Below are 21267 nucleotides of genomic sequence, written 5' to 3' on the forward strand. Positions count from 1 at the left end.
TGGGTGAAGCTGAGGTGGTCCCATGTGGCAAGCCCTGGGGTATATCCTAGGCTGGCCAGCTGGGTCCTGCCCTCTGCTCCTGGCAGTGGGTGAGTCCTTAGGAGGCTCTAGAGATTAAAACCCTGCCCCACCCATGAGCCCTGCCAGCCTCAGTCTCTCCCTGCGCACAGCAAGATGGGCTGGGTGAGGGAAGGGCAGTCCACAGCACTGTGTGGCGGTTTGGCCCAGGATGGGGAGGGTGGAGCACTCTAGGCCCGGTGGGATGACAAGCCCTGGATGACAAGCCCTGGATGACCCGGGAGGCGTGGCCTTGGACAGCTCTCTTCCAACTCCTAGGCAACTCCTCAGTGGGACCAGCCTGGGGTCCCAGCAGCAGCTCCAGCTCACGCCTGCGCCTTGGTCTCCACACCTGGACTGCCTCTCTCACTTCCATTCTCACGGTCCCATGTCACCTGTACTTCAAGCCGGAAATCAAGCACCGCCCCCTTCTCCTAGACTACCCAGGTCCAGCTTCCTGCTCCGGGACTGTGAAATGGGGAGAAAGCCCCTTCTCCCCAGTGAGCAGGGTGTCAGCGCCACGCTGGACGTTGGACCCTGGATCCTGTCCGGGTTTGCGTCCGATTCTTGAGCCGACCCACTCTCTCTGAGCCTCAGTTTCTCCGGCTATGGGGGGGGGGGGGCGGAGGCTACAGGCAGCGGCGCTGAGTGGGGAAAGAGGCTACAGGAGGCCACTAGGGTCTCCTTCTTTGGATCGTGAAACCTGGAATCCCCGCTCGCCCCGTGGGGAGAAAGAGGGAAGGGACAAAGACTGGTAGAAACAGACCGAGAGACAGGCTCCGAGCCACCAGGTCCACCCGGAGGGCGGGGCGTGGGGCAGCCCTCGGTGCTTCCTTCAATCCCACTCCCAGCATCGGAGGGGAACGAGGCCCCCAGGTCCGCAGCCCTGAAACTGCCCTTTCCTCCACGGTTTCGAGAGCGCGAGGAGTGGTGCTAGGGGTAGGCGGCCCCCTGGCCGGCGGGGGCTGAAGTCCCCGGGCAGTCCGGCGGGCGTTCGTCGCCTGGTCGGGAGGGGGCGCTGGAGGGGACCTCCGCGGCCCACAGTGAACGACGAGCTCGACCACCCGGAGTCTCGCGGAGGTCGGCCTGTCCAGCCCACAGTGCAGCTCAAGGGAGGGAGGTTCAGGTCTGGGGGACAGGACTGGGTCCTCCTTTCCCTACTCCAGTCTCACTGGGAGAACAGATTCCCCCACCTCTAGGATCTATTTCCCCCTAGCCCGGCTTGTCCCCGGGCTTGTCCCCGGGCTTGGGAAGCAAGTCACATCGCAGGCCTCCAGGGATGCCGTCTGTGGTGGTGGCTGATAGCAACGACTCCTGGGGTCCCACAGACCCTGGGGAGGGCTCCCTGCACTGTGCCTTGCAAACCTGCTCGCCCACTCGCGGGGGCTGCCTCTGTTGATGTGATTCTCTTATTATGGCATTTTTAAAACTGAAATCTGATTGGTTACATTAGAAAGAAACGTTCAGAAACTTGATTTGTTTAGCCAGTGTTTCCGGGCTGGAGATTTAGTGTTGGAGCAAGACAGTTGAAATTCCTGCCTGAGGGCCTTTCCTTCCAGCAGGCTGAGACAGTCGTAGCAGTGGGAGTTGGTTTTCTCCAGCCACACACACACCACACCCCCATCCCCTGGGACCATCCACTCTTCCTCTTGGGTCATTTACTTAGGACCCTCTGCCCACCAGCCTACCAAAGGCAGAGGGGCTCAGTATTGGACCTGCTTCTCACATGAAGACAAAGTATAGGACGAGGGAGCTCATATTGCACTTCAAATTATTAAATATTTCAAATTAACACCCAAATGCTGTTTGGTCGCTTTTGCTCGGCTGTTGCCATCGTGGAGTCTGGGGCGTTTTACTCAAGGATGGCCACAAGAGGGCGCCAAGAGCAAACCTTCCTGGCTCTGAGCCAGAATTCCACCATTTCCCACCCCCCCCACCCCCCACCCCCGCCCAGTTCCCCCCAGCCCAGGGACGCTGCCCTCACCTCCATTCACGCTTTGGAGGTGAATGCATGGGTGAGGGGTCTGGGAAGCGGATAATTCCAGCCTTACCGTGACCAGAGAACATCAGACATGGTTGGGTTGGTCCTTACTCTTCATTTAGTCCACCTGGTCTTCCTACTCCATCGGTAGGGACATGGAGGCCCAGAGAGGAGCGTGGCCTCCCAAGGACACACAGCAAAGACTGGGCGTGGCCAGGACGCACAGCTCTTGTCTCAAGATCTGCTTGTCTCCTGTGGAAAGGCCCCTGGTTGGGTGATGAGGGGGTTGGGGAGAAGGAAAGGGAAGAGCAGACTGGGAGGCTGGCAGCAAAGATAGGCCCCAAGGCTGACTCTGGGCTCAGATATGGGCCTCCAGGCCTGTCTGTAAAGATACTCCCGGTCCTCAGCTTCCTGCTCCGCTGTCAGAGCTTTCTGCTTTCTGCTGCAAGGGCCTTGAGCACTTCCTGAGAGCCCAGGAGCATGAGGCTCTTGTCAGCTAACACCGTGGATGACAACCAACACCTTAGGTGACAACTAGCACCCTTATTAACAAGTAGGGAGAGCAATTCCTGTCCAAGTGAAAAGGAGTGGGGTGGCCTTTTGGGGGTTGGCAGTAGAAAGGGGAGCATGCCAGCACAGGCTTTCCTGACATGAGGCTGTCTGGGTGTTCGGATGGTGCAGGTGCAGCCGCAATGACCACTCTGTGTGACCATAAGGCAAGCCCCTGTTCTTCTGGTTCAGGTGCCTTAGGGTGGAGAAGTGCATGTATATGGGGGTGGGAGCTTCTTAGAACTTAGCTGACTGGGGTACTTGCCTGCCTAAAACCCTCCCAGAACTTCTTGTCTCCAGGCCCACATCATCAGGGACCCACCCCTAAGCCAGGTAGCCCTAGTCATGCATGATCCTATGCCAACCTCTTTTTCCAGTCTCATCTCTCTTTACACCTACGTCATCAGGTCCCCCACACCACAGCCACTGTGCCCAGACCAGGTCTCTGCTGATCTTGCTGTGATGCCCCACCCCAATCCTCCAGTGAGGAACTTGTGCAAAGAGCTTCAGCCATCCTATTGCCAGAAGATGGAGCCACCGAGACTTTGACACAAGAGATATTTTTACACTGACGCTTCTCTGTCTGATCTGTTTCCCTTTTGTGGACCATCACACCATAAATTTATCAGCCCATGAATTTGGATGGGATTCTGTTCATCTTGATGTTCCCAGAATCCAACACTAAAACTAGTAATAAATGTTTAATATTGTGTTTAATATTACTATTTATTAATAAATGTTTAGTTGTTTATGAATTAATGGGCAAAAGAATGGTGAAAAGATGGATGGATGAGTGATGGAGATGGGTGGTGGAGAGATGGAAGTGAGAATGGTTAACTGATGTTTATGTGTAAGAATAAAATACGAGGATAATAGATGAATGCATGGCAGGATGATGGACAGGTAAATACTAGGTCGATGGATGGTTGGTGGGAATGAATGACTGGACGGGGAGATGAATTAATGGATGATGAAATTGTAGAATGTGTGGGGGGTAGATGGATGTATAGATAATGGTTAGATAGATAATGGAAGAATAATAGATGGTATGCTGGACTGTGGGTGGCTGGAAGCTAGTGGATGGTGGATGCATCTATGAAATGGTAGTTGGTTAAGTGATGATGAACAGATAAATAGATTGTAGGTTGATAGATGGAGGGTGGATAGATGTAGACACTAAGTTGATGGATTGATAGATACTGAAAGAATCTATACATAGTGAATTAATTGCAGGTAATAGGTGGTGAGTGGTGAATGCTTGTGCTGAATTACAGAAGTATGGATGGATGGTGGATAAATAGTAAGTATGTGATTGTGATAGATCTCTCCATAGAGAATAGATGGATAAATGTGAATGTACATATAGTTGATGGATGGATCATGAATGGTGAGCAAATAAATGGTGGCTGGATGGTTCAAGAATGGGGGACTAGATGGCAAATCAATGGGTGGTTTCTAGGAGGACAGATAATGGATTGTGTACTGTAGAAGTATAGATGGAGGTGAATGGTGAATAGATAATGAATTCTGGATGGATAGATGATGATTAGGTGATTAATGAATAATGGTTAAATGATACATGGCTATATCTTGGAAAATGGCTGAATGAAAGGTGAATGTTGGATGTGTAGATGGTGGAGAGATGGTGGCTGGATGGTAGGTGGTGAGTGGTAAATGGAAATGGATGGTTTAATGTATAGATGGAGGAAGATGGATAGATGGCAAGTGGATGGTGAATGGATGATGAACGACGATGGATATTAAATGAATAGTGAATAATGGATGCGGGATGATGTACAAATAATGAAGAAATGGATGGCAGGTAGATTATAATGATGGTTGGATTATGGTGGATGAATGCTAATTGCTGTTTCTCTACTTTATGCCCAGCACCTGGAATAATGTTTGGCGCATAGAGGGCACTCAATAAATCTTTCCAGAATGGGTGAATATGGATGGATGGTAGATGATATTTGAAGGGGTTTTGGATGAATAGTGAATTATGGCTGGATGATGGATGGATGGATGGATGGATGGATGGATGGATGGATGGAGGCTGTTGTGAGATGGACAACAAATGGCTAAATATGTAGTGAATGGGGATGGTAGGTGGTTGGTGAGTAGTTCATAGAAATATAAATGGATAAGAGGTGGTGAGTGACTGGTGGTGATTGAATGTAGATGGATGAATCATGGCTAGTTGGATGGATGGAGGCTGATGGATGGGTGGTGGACAAATCTGGATAAATGAAGTGTAGGTAGATGGTAGATTGACAATTGACAACCAGATATGTGGCGAATGGATAAATGAATGGCAGATGAATAGATAGTTGATAAATACTGATGGAAAACTGTTAGATTGTGAATAATGGATACATAGGTGGTGGAGGGATGGATGGTGAATGAATGTTGGGTATTTTCATAGCGATGCTTGGTAAATGGTGCGTGTGGGTGGTAAATGGATAGTTGCATGATGAATGGATGGCAGTTGGATAGTGGACGGTGGTTAGAATTGAATGGTTAATGGATATTGGATGGTGGATGATGGCTGGTGGCTGGTGGATAGTGGATGGATGTTGGATGATTCATAGATAATAGTGGCTGGATAAGTGGATGCTGAATGATGGATTGTGGGTGTTGGGTGAAGGCTGGATGTTTAGATGCTGTGTGGTGGATGTTAGATGGTGTTAGATGCTGGATTGTGGATGCGTGGGGAATTATGTGGGTCAGAGGTTATATACCTTGGCTTCAGGTGTCAGATCTGTGCATCTGGCTGAATGAGAATCATTGTCCCAGGACTGTTTTGCTCCTTTTTGGGAATGGGATTAGGGATGAAGATGAGAGGGGAGTGGTTGGATGACCTCTCCCACCCCATCACACACACCTTGGCCCTCCTACTTCCTTGACCACTTTTCCTTGCCCTCTTCACTCCTTCCATTTGGATGATGTCCTCTTTCTATATATCTAGCCCCACCCAATTCTGTCCCCTGAATTCCTGAACCTTAAACTTGAGACTCAGGATCTCAAGTAGAAATGAGCAGGAGAAGGAGGGAACTAGCCTGGTTAGGAGGACTCTGGCAGCTGCTCCTACTTGGGTCAACAACCACCTTGCTTGCTCAGCAGGATATTGAGAACAAGTCGTTAGAAGAAGGAAAAATGCTGGAGAGGGAGGGAAACCATCCTGCTTATCAGAATATACGTCCTGCTTCTCAGGACCACTTTTAATGAGCTTGAGATAAATCATGGGAAATTAACATGTTGTCACGCGGGGTGTCAGGCGGGGTCTCTAGTCCTGCTCCCCATATAAGAACGCAGGATATGGTGAGGCCAAAAAGGAACACCCACGGAGCCATAGGTAGGGAGTCAGACCACTATATTCTCGCTGGCAGCTGGGTTGGAGACACAGGAAGCAGGAGCCACACTGTCCACAACCCGCCATCCTAACTGCAATCTGCGCTTGCCAGCCACCATCTTCTTGCTAGCCCCCATTTTCTGTTAGCGTAACCACAGCAGTTATATTAGTGGCCAACGGCTCACTGGTTACAGCTGACAGCCAACTAGCCACAGCTGATGGCCATCCAATCACAGTTGATGGCCATTTACTACCTGAGCCAGCACCTTTCTATGTGAGGCCGAGAGCTTGGAAACTGCTTTCTGGGGCTCTGTCCCACACATGTTCACGCTTACATTCTGAGAAACAACCTTGAGAACCAGAGAGGAGAACAGGTCACTTCAGAAGAGAGAGAAAAAAGGGAGAGAGAGAGACAATTCCACCCATAGAGATAAAAACCCTCACACAATGTAAAGAGAGGCTGCTTCCCTCTCTTGGGTCAGCTGCTCCAAGTCTCTGAGTGGACTCGCCTTTACTAAAGAACTTCTTGCTGCACAAACTCTGTCTCTTGACTGAATGCTTTCCATCAAGAAGACAAAGAGCCCAGGTACGACGTCATCCCCAGGAACAGTTCTACCTGGGAGCTGGAGCCAGGAGGGCGGAGGCTCGGAGGGGCGCTGCGCGGACCGAGGAGGGGCGTGAGCGTGAATGAGGGGCCGGGCGAGCGAGCGCATGTGGGCGGAGAGCGCGGAGAGCCAACCCGGACAGAGGGAGGGCGAGCCGGGCTAGCAGCGCTGAGCTGACCGTGGTGGCCCCAGCGCGAGCATCCAGCCCACGAGGGTGAGTGATGAGGCGCAGGGGCTACCCTTTCTCACCCTTGCCCCGGCCTGCGGCCCGGGGGTGCCCTGGCGGCCAGGCGAGGCGCGTCTGAAAGAGGAGGAAGGGGGCGGTTTGGGGAAGGGGAGGGCGTGGGGACCACGGTCAGCCCTTGGCTGCTGGACGCCAGGCTTTGGGCGAGAGCAGAACTCCTGGGATCTGTGCACGGCCATACCTGGCCCTACACACCTGAGAGCCTGTGGAGTGTGGGTGGTGGGAGCCCTGGAGGGGTCGGTGCCCCCTCTGGACCCTCGCGTGGGGCGCACTAGCTCTCTGCCTGCTCCCTGGCGGGCTGCCTGCCCGCAAGGTGACAGCTCTATCACCTGTGTCAGTCATCACTCCTCTCTCTTCCATCTGTATCACCTTTCTGGGTCTGTTTCTGTCTTCTTTCTGTCTCTTTCTCCGTCATCTCTGCTTTGTCTGTGGCCAGTGCTTTTCCTGCTTCCCCTCTGTCTCTTTCTCACATCTGTCTGGATCTCTGAGTCCACTCTCCTGTCTGCGTCCCAGCTGCCCTAGCTGAGGTTCTGGGTTCCTGGGATGAAGTCGCAGGACGGGCTCATTTAGAGGGCCAGACCTGGGAGCAGGGGGCATGGGGTGGAGAGAGACTTTCACGTGCTCTGGGATGAGGTGGAGGCACTGGAGGGTATGACTTGGCTGCCCACTGCCCCGGGATGTCCAGTGCAGCGCATGCTCCCCTCCTACCTCTCCTGGGTCTGGGTGGGAACTGAGCTGACCTGAGCTGGGTATTTGTGAAAGGAACCTCATTTCCCAGAATAGCAGCCCTCCCCCTTTGCTGGGTGACCACAGGACCTCCCCACCCCCCAAGCACCAGGGCATCATGGGCATTCCGTCCTCTGGTCACTGCTCTCCCTCTGCCCAGTACCCTCCCAGCACTCCTGCCCCTTGCCTGTGCCCCCAGCTGCCTCCCAGGCACTGCCAAAGGGAGGTGTCTGCCTGCCAGACCGCACCCCTATTTCTGCCTCTGGCCTAGTGCAGGTGGAGAGTCTTAGCCTGCCGCGCCTCTCTTCCCAGAGCCTTGCTGTGTGGTCTCTGGCTGGGCTCCCTTGCCCTTGTGCCTGGCCTGAGCTCATAGCCAAGTGCAGGCTGGATGTCAGCTTTCCTCCAGCTGTGGGTGTTGAGGGCCCGGCCCTGGGTGTGTGTGGGGTGTCTGCTCTCAGGGCCGGAGTGGGGACACGGGCACCTTTGCCTCTGGCTGACTTGAACCCGGGCCCTGCTGCTCTCGGCCTCCTGTCTCGGAAACCCATTTGGTTCCCTCCACTCTCCATGCCCTCCCCGCGCTATGTCCTGACTCAGGCCATCTTCTCTCCTCTCCACTGGCCTAGCTGCGTCCTGCTCGTCCCTTGGGCCTCAGATCAGCTGACCCCGTCTCAGGAAGCCTTCGTGGGTCTTAAGGCTGGGCCAGCCTCCCCCTCCTGCCCCTGCCCCTCTGCAGCGCTGGGCACACGGTGTGGTGCCCGTCTAGTGCCCCCTCTGATGGTGGGCCCAGGCAGGGATTAGCAGTGATAGAGGTCCATCTGAGCCAGGGGCGCTGGGCCGAGGGTGGGTGGGGTGGTTGTGGGCTGGAGCAGCCTGAGGCTTCCAGAAGAAGGGTGGGATCCAGCGTCCGTCCCTCAGCAGACACTTCTGCCTCCGCGTCTGTCTGCTCCCTGTCTGTGTAGCCCGACAGTGGCAGCGACATGAGTGCCCCTCAGCCTGCCATGCCAGAGCTAAGCCCAGCTGAAGAGGCCGGAGGCCTAGCGGGAAAGGTATGTAGTTGGGGCCCTGGGGTGCCAGCCCTCAGCTTTGGGGGACAAGAGGGAGCCAGCCTCAAGCCCTGGCCCATGACTTGGGGCATACCTCAGTTTAGCTGCCTGGGTGGGGTAGGCGGTTGCTCTGTCTATAGGAGTCTGATAAATAAAGCATTGAAGGCCGGGCAGCCCTGGCTTCCTTAGCACCCCTTCCAGACCGTGGGGACCCCAGGACTTGATCCTCAGGGCACTTTTCTCTCTGATGGCTGGGGCAATGACAGGGTCCCCTGCCCTTAGCTCTACTTTTTATTTGCTGGGGGGTGTTGATGCAGCTAAAAGTGAAGTGTCTACACACAGGGTACAGTTTTAATGTTCTGAGAGCTCATTGTTGAGGGCAGTGGGGCTGGGTGGGGGGAGGACGGAGTAGCACAGGGGGCCAGTCTGAAGCCCGGGGTTGCAGACACAGCCTCCCTGGCAGGGCAGATGGCAAGAGGTACACCAGTCCTTGGAACTCCAAGCTCTTCCTCACCCTGATAGCACACTCTGGACAGAGTAACACCCCTGGTTTGGGGTCAGCAGGGCTTCCCAGAGGAGGTAGGAAGGAGAACAGCAGTTGGGGAAGGATTCCAGGAGGGGAAGAAGCCCCCGGACTGGCAATGGCAGCAGAGGAGCCAGGAGGCATGACTGGAACACTGCTCAGCTGTTCCTCTGATTCCACAGATGTCCCAGCCCAATGACCTGTTCTCACACTTCAAGGTTACCTGGGTACTTGGTTAAAATGCCGATCCTTGGGCTGGAGCCCAGGAATGTGCATTTAAATACATGTGCGGGTGGTTCTCCTGCCGTGGTTCAAGGGCTGGAGAGCCAAGTTCTGCCTGTTGTTTGCCTGCCCTTCCTCGAGGCTCTCACGCCATTGGGGGAAGGCGGACCTGCACCAAGCAACTATCTTGCTAGGTAAAGAGATGGGGGTGGGGAGCTCCAGGAAGGGGACCAGCCCCACAAAGCCATGGAGGTGGGACGTGTAGGCAAGCCCGGGCTGCTGCCGCGCTGGGGCTGGAGGTCTGTGCAGTAGCTCTGGCTGCTGGAGCCTATACCTTGGAAGGCCTTGAATGGGAGGCGGAGATGCTGAGGGCACCGGGAGGGCTTGGGGAGGCGCCCCCGCACACTCTTGTGGGCACTGAACAATGAGCCCAGAGTGAGTTGCTCAGGTTGCCATGGCAACAGTTTCCTGCTCCTCTGAGCAGGGAGGAGGTCAAGGGCCCAGTGGGGAAGACCCCAGAAAGGGGCTGTACCTGGAGGCAGCTGGGGGTGCACAGAAGCCCTGGGATCACTCAATGTATGACCTTGGTCTCTCTGGCCTCTGTGAAATGGGCCTAAGGGCTGAACCCAAGTGGGTCCTGTGGTGCCCCAGGAAGAGCTGTGACCCCAGATGTCAAGTGCCGCAGCCCAGCCCCAGTGGTGGGATGGTGGATGGTCTGGGACCCTCTCAGGGATGTGTGTGTGAGGCCCCAGGGCAGGCATGGGAGGGAGTGGGGAGCTCAGGGCCCGGCGGCATTGCCCTGACCCTGCCCACCCTCCCCACAGGCTGTGGTGGGTGCCCGGGAGAAGGGCCCTCGGCTGGGCCAGCGGTTACCCTCAATCGTGGTGGAGCCCAGCGAAGTGGGCACTGTGGAGAGTGGGGAGCTGCGTTGGCCCCCGGAGGGTGCCCAGAAGGGATCCCCCCAGAGCCAAGCTGCTGCTGGTGAGTGACGGGCTGCCTGTGGGGGTGTCGAGAGAAAGGATTCAGAAGCAGGGTCTCCTTCCTGCCCACTCCTGCAAGCAGAGCCCTCCAGCCCGCTCAGACCTCACCCATCTGTCTGCCCTTTGACCTCTGCTTGGCAAAGGCACTGCCTGGCCTTACCACTCTTCCTGTCACCATACCCCTCCCACCTGCATGCGAGGTCCCCTCATCCATTGTTGGGGCCCCAGGCCTGGCACAGGGGAGGTGTGCTGTGAGCATTTGTTGGGTGAATGGTGGCACATTCTCATCCCTCACCATCCTGTCCCGTCTCCTCTTTCCTCTCCTGCCCTCATGATGGAGCAGGTGTGCATTGCCCACTAGGGCTTGGGAGGGGTGAGGGTATGTGCGTGAGCAGTCCTAGCCCAGGTGTCCTCAAGGTGTGGAGATGGGCCAGCCCCGTGGCAGTCTCCTGTCCTGGGTAAAGGCCGAGCTGCTGCTGAAGCAAAGGAAGCTTCTGGGAGGAGGACGTGTGAGTAAGAGAGTGGTCAGCCAGGAGCCAGGGCTGAGGTGCGGGAGAGACAGCCGGCTGCACAGCGGGGTAGGGGCTTCGGTGAGGGCACATGACAAGTGAGCTGTGCCTGGGAAGTTTGTCCCCTGAAGACCCCTCGGGGGTCTGTCCCTTGCTGAGGAAAGGAATTTGGTCTCGGGGGTTGCTTATCACCCTACCTGCCCTTTCCCCCTCCTCAGATGACAGCCACCACCCCAGCAGGCCCTTTTGGTCCACCAGCCCCTGCAGCTTGGCCAGAAGTGGTCTGTCCATGCCATAAACCCCCTCCCCAAAGCCCCCTCAACCTCTGTCAGGTCTCAGTTGGGGCCCAGGCAATCAGGACAACCCCTTGGGTGGGACTTGGGTCGTGGAGCCATCTCCAGGTCTGTCCTCAACCTCCCCCCAATCTGCCACCCGCTTACTCTGGTGGAGGTGCCAGGGGGTGGCTGTTCCTGCTCCCAGAGGCTGGCCTTGTCCTTCCTCCCAGGCTTAGGACTACGCATTCAGCACCCTTCCCCCTACACCTGGGGAACTTGTAGTTGCCCCAGCCCAGCTGCCTGCCCCACCCGGCCGCAGCACCCCATCCACACATTTCCTTGCAAACCTGTCAGAAACACAGCCCCACCAACATGGAGGCCTTCATGTTTCTGCAGCCCCCTCACGGAGTCTGCCAGCAGCACCAGGGAAGGCTCCGGATGACGCCGGCAGCGAGTGTGCCAGTTCCAAGGACCAGGCCCCCATGGCGCAGTAATGGGACAAGGACATGGCCAGATTCTACTGTCCTGCCCACCCTGCCATTGCCCTCTGACAGCTGAAAGGGCCTCAGCCCCAGGGTGGCCAGGCTGATGCTCAGAGAGGACAGAGGCCAGCTACCATCTCCGGCCTCACCGGGTCTGGCCAGGCCCACTGCCCCTGCCCCCTCCGTCCACGGCCCAGGGTCTGCATCACACTCCTCCTTGTTCTGTTGTTTGAAGCAGAAATAAAGGCTCTTCCTGGTGGTCAGTGGGCACACCAGTGTGGACTCGAAGGGCTAAGAGCTATTTTGGTTCTGCCAGTGGCCTTCGAGGCAAGGGCTTCGGCTTGGAGCCCAGGCTGAGCAGGCCAGGGTGCTAAGTGAGAAAACATGTGGGTGTTCTGCATGGGGGTGAGGCCAGGGCAGCTGGTGGGGCTGTCCAGGGACTGTCGCGTTTGCTCCTCTGGCGCCCCTGCCTGGGGCCCTGTGCTCTGCTCCACCTCATCTGAGACTGCTTCAGGAAGGACCAGCTTCTGCAGGTGGCCTCTCCACCCCTCCTTGGGGCCTGTAGCCCTGGCTGGACCCCGAGGGCAGAGTCTTTCCTGACACCCCCTCTACCCTGGAACATAGGGCATAGGAATGGTACAGGAAATAGATGCCCTATTCCAGGCTGGATCTCATTAAATCCTCACAAAATTCCCATTTTACAGAAGAGAAAACTGAGATGTAAAGGGAGGTGCCTAAATCTATGATGGGATCCCCGCGGCTGGGAAGCCACCCAGCTAGACGGAGAGCCCACATGGGAGATTGGGTGGCACCTCTTTCCTGCATCACGTGAGGGTCCTGTCCCTTTATGGGGTCCAGCCACATTGTCTCTTGGCTCTGTCCCACTGAACGAGAACAGAGGAGCCCTGCTGGCTGGTTGGGTTGGCATTAGGGGGCAGAAACCTGATCACTGCTCGGGACTGCTCCCCAGGTGTGCCACCCTCCCTCCCATCTTCCCAAACTGGCCCTCTGCCCTCGGCTACCCTGACCCAGGCTGAGGGAAGCTCAGGGCCTGGCAGGGGGGCACTTGGCATAAATGTTAGCTCAACAAAGTACACAGGCCCAGGCAGGGTGGGGCAAGGCCCAGTGAGCATGGAGGGGGAGGTGGGAGACACAGGCCCCTCTGTTCTTTCCTGGAGGCCTAGCTATAACCTCCAGGATGAATAAGGCGCTTTCTCCAACCTGCCTTCCTTCTAAAAATAGACCCCCAACCCCAAATGCAGGAGAGGTGGGAGGCGGAGGTGTGGAAGTTTGCCTGGCAGCCTGGGAGTCTGCTTTAATTTTAGCCCTGTGACCTGCATGGGCTCCCTACACAGGCCCAGGACGTCCCCGTGGGCCCTCCCCTGGTCTACAACTTGGGAGAGGTGTTGGGCTGTCCTTCAACGCCCTTTCTGTCCTCCAGTCCTTCCTGTCTGGTCCACAAGAGGGTGGGAAAGGGGGCAGACATTTCCAGGAAGCTCTACCAGGACTTGTTGACACATGGAATGTAGGGCCAGGAACCTAAGCAAGGGTGATTCCTGGGGTCATGGTGTGGAACATCGGGTGGGCAATGGTGCCATTTACAGAGATTTCGTCTTCATCCTTCCCAGGCAGTGTTACACCCATTTAAGCACGACTTTCCCAAAGTCTCACAGCTGACAAACAGCTAAGCTTGGACAGAATCCCAGGTGCGCCTGAGACCCGAGTGTGGTGGTGCCCACAGTGCCACTCTGGAACTCACCATGTAACAAAGCATAATTGATGGTGCCAGGACCTGTGCCTAGTGAGCTGGGGGCTGGGGGGTCAGACCCAGGGAGACCCCAGTGGGGGTCTCCCACCCGATGTTCCACACCATGGCCCCAGAAATCACCCTTGCTTAGGTTCCTGGCCCTACATTCCATGTGTCAACAAGTCCCGGTGGGGGCGGGCGGAGCATGTGGACCCTGCCATCCACTCGCCCGCACAGATCAGGGGCCTGCAGCCCGCAGGACCTGGAGCCTTGAAGTCCACCAGGGCCCCAGCCCACCCACCGCCACTCACCAGGGTATGTGCTGGTGGTAATGGTCGGAGGCGGTGCCAGAGACTGATGCCCTGCCCGTGGTTAAGCCCCGTCCCCAGCACGCTGTTGCCAGGCAACCTGGGGAAACGCCCCTGGGAGTCATCCTGCGGCTCCCTCTGGCGTCGGTTAAGGTCACTGCAGAAAGAACGGACATCACCGCCCATTGGGATTCTGACATGGTGTGGGGACAGAGTCCCAGAGAGCAGTTTCCAGGCTCTCAGCCTCACGTGGAGGGGTGCTGGCTCGGTTCTTAGATGGCCATCCGCTGTGGCTGGGTGGCCATCAGCTGTTACTGGTTAGCCATTAGCCACTAATATAACTGCCATGGCTACGCTAGGGGGTTGGTTGGTTGGCGGAGAAGCGGACGGCAGATTGCGGCCAGCAAGTGGATTACACTGTGGATCGTGTGGATCCTGCTTCCTGTGTCTCGCCCAGCCGCCAGCGAGAATATAGTGGTATGACTCCCCTATCTATGGCTCAATTGGTGTTCCTTTTTGGCCTCACCACATCCTGCATTCTTGTGGGGGGAGTGGAACCAGAGTCCCTGCATGACACATGGCGCAGCGAGCAGATTGTGGTGTCGGCCGAAACTTTCCAAAAGGTTGTGGAGCAGCTTGTGCATATAAGCGCTCAGTTTCAGGAAGTCCATGAGGAGCGGTGCCAGTAACAGGAGGTGCCATCTGCTTGGGAGAAATGTGACCCCTCGGTGAATTGGTGGTCCTCTGAAACCTCCAGATGGCACGCCGTCCTGTTGGCTGTGGCGGGTGTCACCTTCCTTTTGGTGGTCTGCTGCTGCTGTCGGCTCCTAGAGGCATCTGACACCAAGGCCTCCACCCAGTCACGAGTGGAAGTGATGTAGCTCCCCATCCCCACGCCCGCCCATCATGCAGCAAAAGGTGAAGCATGAGCAACCTTTGCGCCCCAGGGGCGTTGCTGCAGGCAACCCAGCTGTGACTGAGTTCACGACCTACACCCCATGCACTCCCACTGAGTTGCAGGAGCTGGGGAGGCGGTGCCGACAGCGCCCTGGAGAGCCAGTCTCGGCTTGGCTATTACGTTTATGGGATGAGGGAGCAGACAACATTCTCTGCTCCCCAGGCGAGATGGAAAAGCTAGCCTTCGTGACAGTGCATCCGTCCCTGCGACAAAGGTTACAGAACTGCCATAGGTTGGCCCACGACCAGGGCAACCACTCTCTAATGGAGTGGCTCACTGCTGGGGTATGCACAGTATGGGGACAGGCTGGCGAGCTGCCAGACACTGTGAGTCAATGGCAATCGTATACTGAACTTACTCAAATCATCCGTGAAATGGGTATGAGACATGCTATGTTCAACCCTAATATGCGTGGGCCGGATGACGAGCGTTTTACAGCCAGCATGAGAACTGGTTTTGGATACTGCCCCTGCAAGTGCCTTTGGATCCTTGGTTGCCATTCTTACACCCTATGAGGGGTGGCAGATCCATGAAGTTACCACCACCAAGGCCACCCTGGGGGATGTTGAAAGCCGGCGGCAAAGGAAGTTAAGACAGGAGGTCCAAGAAGTCGAGACCTGGAAGCCCAAATCAAAAGTAAAGGGGTGGGGTGGGCCGGCCCAGTGGCTCAGGCGGTTAGAGCTCCATGCTCCTAACTCTGAAGGCTGCCGGTTCGATTCCCACATGGGCCAGTGGGCTCTCAACCACAAGGTTGCCAGTTCGATTCCTTGAGTCCCGCAAGGGATGGTGAGCAGTGCCCCCTGCAACTAAAATTGAACACAGCACCTTGAGCTGAGCTGCCGCTGAGCTCCCAGATGGCTCAGTTGGTTGGAGAGCGTCCTCTCAACCACAAGGTTGCCGGTTCAACTCCCGCAAGGGATGGTGGGCTGCGCCCCCTGCAACTGGAAAAATGGCAACTGGAAAAATGGCAACTGGACCTGGAGCTGAGCTGCGCCCTCCACAACTAAGATTGAAAGGACAACAACTTGACTTGGAAAAAAGGCCTGGAAGTACACACTGTTCCCCCAATAAAGTCCTGTTCCCCTTCCCCAATAAAATCTTTAAAAAAAAAAAAAGTAAACGGGCGAGGTCTCGGGCCTCAGAGAGTAACACGCACACAGATGTGGTGTGATCTCATGGCAGCAGTGTTGATTGGGAAAAAATAGACCAACAACCCAATGCACTCCTGCTGGAACTTTGGAAACAGTTGTGTCTAGAACAGCACTTTTGGCGAAGCCTAAATGAGAAGTCCAGGAAAGCGCGACCTGTGTCCCTCCAGGACTTCATGCAGCCACTTGAGGCCAACTCCTTTCAGCTTGATTGGGGGGGGGCAAGGTACCTGGTCAGAGGGGACAAGCGGGGACCGGAGGCCATACATTGGTCCCCTTCTAATGTGCAGAGGGTTTTGGCCCTAGGTGACACCAGTGCAGACTGCAGTCTTGTCTATGGGAACCCAGAACTGTTCCCTGGACCAGCAATCTGCATTGATTTCTACGGGGGAAAGACTGACTGTGAAAGCTGTTTCCTTACCACTGGGTATAGGAAGGCTTCCCCCTCATACCTACAAGGTTTATGTCTCCCCCGTTCCGGAGTATATTCCAGGGGTGGACGTGCTACATGGCCTCAGTTTACAGATGTTGGTAGGAGAGTTCCGTCTCCGGATCCGGGCGGTGAAAGCGGTGACACGCGGGCATGCTCACCACCCTCCTCAAGTGTTGCCACAGCCCTGGCGCATGGTTACAGTGCGACAGTACCGCCTGCCAGGAGGACAGGAGGAGATTGGTCGTACAATATTGGAATTGGAAAAGGCACCTATTGTGAGGCCAATGCACAGTCCCTTTAACTCCCCAGTATGGCCAGTCAAGAAGCCAGATGGGACCTGGCGAATGACTGTGGACTATAGGGAGTTAAATAAGGTGACGCCACCTTTGCACGCAGCAGTACCTTCAATTCACAATTTGATGGATCGTCTGACTGTCCGCCTGGGGACATATCACTATGTAGTGGACTTGGCCAATGCTTTTTTCTCCATTGACATTGCACCCGAGTGTCAAGAGCAGTTTGTTTTTACCTAGGACGGGCAGCAATGGACTTTTCAAGTCCTTCCACAGGGATATTTGCACAGCCCCACTATCTGCCATGGGCTCGTAGCCCAGGATTTGGCACAGTGGGATCATCCATCTGCTGTAATCTTGTTTCACTACGTTGATGACATATTACTAACTTCTGATTCTCTTTCAGATTTAGAGCAAGCAGCTCCCTCTCTTCTCCGCCACCTGAAGTCACGTGGCTGGGTGGTGAACAAGGGAAAGGTCCAAGGCCCTGGCTTATCTGTCAAGTCTTTGGGTGTTGTGTGGTCGGGTAAGACAAAGGTCATACCTGAGGTGATTATTGACAAAATACAAGCCTTTCCCTGGCTGACCAAGGTCTCCCAACTGCAGATGTATTTGGGCCTGCTGGGGTTGGGGTATTGGTGGGCGTTTGTACCCCATTTAGAACAAATGGCAACGCCCTTGTGTAACATGATAAAAAAAGGCGGCCTCGTGGGATTGGACAAAGGCTATAGGGCAAGGCTTTGTTGCCATAAAACAGGCAGTGCAGCAGGCACAGGCTCTGCAAGTAGTGGACCCTGGTCGCCTGTTTATACTTGATGTTCACGTAACGCAAGAGGGGTACGGTTGGCGCCTGTGGCAACGGCAGGAGCATCTCCGGTTGCCAGTGGGATTTTGGTCCCAATTGTGGAAAGGAGTGGAAGTTTGCTACTCTCTAATAGAGAAACAGCTGGCTGCTGTGTACGCAGCCCTAGTGGCCACAGAAGCCATTACAGGAACGGCAGGGGTGTTGGTTCGAACAACCTATCCTGTCTAGGGGTGGGTCTGTACATGGACCCAGGGACACAAAACGGGGGTGGCACAGACCACCACCCTTGCCAAGTAGGGTGCCTACTTGGAGAAACGTAGCACCCTTAGTTCAAGCCCTTTGAGCACAGAGCTACAGCAAGTCTTGGGGCCTGTGGAGCTTGTAGCCCAGGATGAGCCAAGCACTCTAATTAGAGGGGAGGACTTGGAGCCCTTGCCCTACAGAGCGGACAGCCCCCAGTACCTGAGGATGCCTGTATACTGATGGTTCTAGTTGGGGAGCTGCAGCCGTTTGGAAGGCTATTGGTGTGGAGCCCAAAACAGACACCATTTGCTTTGATACTGGGATGGGCCAGAGTAGCCAGTGGGTTGAGCTACGGGCTGTGTGGATGATAATCAGCCACGAGCCTGGGCCCCTAGTTATTTGTTCTGACAGCTGGGCGGTGTTCCGGGGCCTAACGTTGTGGCTCCCTACATGGAAACACCAAAACTGGTTGGTAGGACACCGTCCACTGTGGGGTCAAGCCATGTGGCAGGACCTCAGGGACCTAGGACAGAGAAAGGAGGTGACCCTAATGCATGTCACAGGTCACTCCCCCTAGTGTCCCCAGGTAATGATGAAGCAGATGCCCTAGCACGGGTCCGATGGTTAGAACAGGCTCTTGCCACTGATGTGGCCCATTGACTACATAGGAAATTGCAACACACTGGAAGCCAAACCATGGGGCAGGTGAGCAGATGCTGAGGTCTGCCTTTGAAATGGCAGGAGCTAGCAGATGCTTGCTATGATTGTGCCATCTGTGCCCAGTACAGCCCCCAGCAGCGGAAGCTCCCCTGGGAGACACAGCAGATTACATGAGGGAGGGAGCCCCTCACTTGCTGGCAAGTGGATTACATTGGACCCTTGCCTAAGGCCCGCAATGCAATGTATGCATTCACAGCAGTGGGCACTGCTACGGGGTTGATGTTTGCTTGGCCGTGTCAGGCTGCGGATCAGCGGCATACAGTGGTCGCTCTTACACGGCTGTGTGCCCTCTATGGGCGCCCCCAAGTCATTGAAAGTGACGGGTACCCATTTTACAGGGCAAGAAGTGCAGCACTGGGCTGCAAGAATGGACGTGCAATGGTTGTTTCATGCTCCGTATAACCCACAAGCAGCTGGCATGATTGAATGCTACAATGGACTTTTGAAGCGAGACCTCCGGGTGTCAAAACACCCTCCCATGATGCGTGACTGAGCCTCGCGTCTATGGGATGTCCTGAGATTCCTGAATGAGAGACCACGGAAGGGAAGGCCCGCACCAGTAGAAGTTCTGCTACATAAAACGGCTGCTCCCATTCAATTACAAGTTACCACCAGTGAGACTCTGGTTCAGCCAGGCTACGGCAGAAATGGAAACATTTTGCTGCCAGCACCTACATGCTTGAAAGCAGGGGAACGGCAGCAATGGACTTGGCCCTGGCAGGTCAAAATCCCCCACTGTCGGTGGTTGGGCCTGATAGTCCCATCGGGGGCTAGTTTGACCCATTATTTGCTAGCAACGCCAGGGGTGGTGGCCAAATGGCCACCGCAAGTGACTGTGGAATACGGAGGTCCCGATACTGGCATGATTTTGTGGGGAACCTATGTGCTCTCGCTATGGCCTATTCTGGGGTCCCCTGTTCTGCTACATGTTGAAACTACGCAAGGGACCCCAAGCACTGCCATGAAGATCTGGTACCACAAATCGGGAAAGGTGCCAGTGGCAGCAACCCTTCTTTCCCAGGACAAAAAGCTGGCATGTATCCTCTCAGATGGAAGGGATTTGCCATTGTTGGTTCCTATGACTACAATTTCTTTCCACGTGTAGGGGCCTATAGGCTAATACGACACAGGGCCCCTCGCGGAAGACGCTTGTTGCGTAGATTGTGAGGTGAGACCCTGAAGGGGTGGAGTGTGGGGACAGAGCCAGGAGAGCAGTTTCCAGGCTCTCAGCCTCACGTGGAAAGGTGCTGGCTCGGTTATTAAATGCCCATCAGCTAGAACTAGCTGGCCATCAGCTGTAACCGATTAGCCATTATCCATTAATATAACTGCCATGGCTACGCTGGCAGGGTGGTTGGTTGGCAGAAAAGCGGACGGCGGGTTGTGGATCATGTGGCTCCTGCTCCCTGTGTCTCCAACCAGCCTCTAGAGAGAATGTAGTGGTGTGACTCCCCATCTATGGCTCCGTGGGTGATGCTTTTTGGCCTCACCATGTCCTGTGTTCTCGTTCAGGGAGCGGGAGCAGAGTCCCTGCATGACAGACAGGTAAGCATCTGATGATGAGGGCCCTTCTCCCACCCTCCTGACCAAACAGCAACCCCATTTATGGCGGAATAAATTGAGGCTCAGAATCAGAAAAGCTTCCATCAAGGAGCTATACCTCCCCCTCCTGACTGTCCCCTCTGCTCTGCTTTCTAACCCCCAGCCCTGTGTCTGGGCTCCTCTGAGACAGGCTGGGATTTTTCCAAAGGGATTTTACTCGGAAAGTTAGGAGAAAGAACACGGAAATAGAAGAAAAGAACCATTATAGCCTCTTGCTAAAAAGTGGTCACAGGCATGGGTGGGTGTGGGGTGCAGCTGGGACTTTGGGAGAGGTCCAGGAGCAATCCCCAGGCCTGGGCGCCACCAGCTTTCAGAGACCTGTCTCTTGAGTGGAGGTGACCCACAATTGGAGGTACCAGGACTGCAATGTGAGCTGGGGAACACTGTCCACCAAGGCCTGCCCTACAGGAAAACCCTGTCCTCAGGGGCAGAAACCTGGGTCGGAGGCCTGGCCTCTTTCTCATCAGCTGTGTGGCTGTGAGCAGTGTGGTGCTGAGGTTTCTCTGAGTTGGTGTCTCAGTGCAATATGGATGGAGAACTTGTACCCCATGGGGCTCCCATCAGGGTCGTCACCCCAGGACTCCCACTGAACAGCCCTGGGCCATCACCAAGTGGGGGTGGGCCCTCTGTCTCTTGAATTGTGCTTACCCTTCCCATTTCTAAGTCTCTGACTGTTGACACACGGGACAGGAGGCCAGCAGCAGGCTAGCATGAGAGAGGGGGGAAGGCCCACCCAGCTAGCTGGGTGCCTCACGGGCTTGAGCTGGGACTCTTATGACCCCATTGCACAGAGGGGAACCCAGGTCTCAGGGGACTAATGACTCAAGAGGTAAACATAGAGGGCTTCCTGGAGGAGGAGCTGTCATCTCTGGGCCCAACTTGACCCATCTGCAGATGGCAGTGGGATACTGCAACATCTCAGGTGTCTTCTAATCTGTTAGGGGCTGGATTTTGCTGTTAAAAATTTTTTTGTTGAAGTCCTAACTCCCAGTAACTCAGAACGTGACTGCATTTGGAGATAGGGTCTTTAAGTGTGATTAAATTGAGGCTAGAAAGGTGGGTCCTAATTCAACCTGACCGGTGTCCCTGTAAGAAGAGGAGACACACAGACATGCACAGAAGGACGACCATGTGAGGACACAGGGAGAAGACGGCTACCTACAAGCCAAGGACAGAGGACTCTGCAGAAATCAGCCCTGCACACATCTTGCTCTCCGACTTCCAGTCTCCAGAACTGTGAAAAATACATGTCTGTTGTTTAAGCAGCCCAGCCTGTGCTGCTGTGTTTGGCAGCCCTTGGACACTGAGCCACAAGCTTGTCTCTGTTCTCCCAGCACCCTGTCCAGAGCACATCCCCTGTTCTGCCCCGCCCACCCGTGGCTCCAGCCCAGGTAGGACAGGCCTGGATCTGTCCTCTCTGGATTTTCCCTAACTTTTTTCCTAGGATGCTAGCAGTGGAATC

The 21267-nt window shown here is 55.4% G+C and overlaps 1 protein-coding gene across 2 annotated transcripts; it reads left to right on the forward strand.

Annotated features, from left to right (window-relative positions):
- The first annotated feature begins 6622 nt into the window (after positions 1–6622).
- On the forward strand, positions 6623–11830 carry LBHD2 (LBH domain containing 2). 2 transcript variants are annotated; one of them, XM_019747165.3, is made up of 4 exons: positions 6623–6758; positions 8474–8560; positions 10127–10283; positions 11463–11830. In XM_019747165.3, exons 2-4 carry the CDS (start codon positions 8492–8494, stop codon positions 11558–11560), a joined length of 324 nt encoding a protein of 107 aa, XP_019602724.1. In that variant the 5' UTR covers positions 6623–6758; positions 8474–8491; the 3' UTR covers positions 11561–11830. The 2 variants fall into 2 exon arrangements, with proteins under 2 accessions (XP_019602724.1, XP_088652533.1); XM_088796407.1 differs by having other exon boundaries at positions 6699–6758; positions 8433–8560.
- The last annotated feature ends 9437 nt before the right edge of the window (positions 11831–21267 follow it).

This window comes from Rhinolophus sinicus, chromosome 3 (genome assembly GCF_057876585.1).
Source record: "Rhinolophus sinicus isolate RSI-liver-muscle chromosome 3, RSI-T2T, whole genome shotgun sequence".
Lineage (NCBI taxonomy): Eukaryota > Metazoa > Chordata > Mammalia > Chiroptera > Rhinolophidae > Rhinolophus > Rhinolophus sinicus.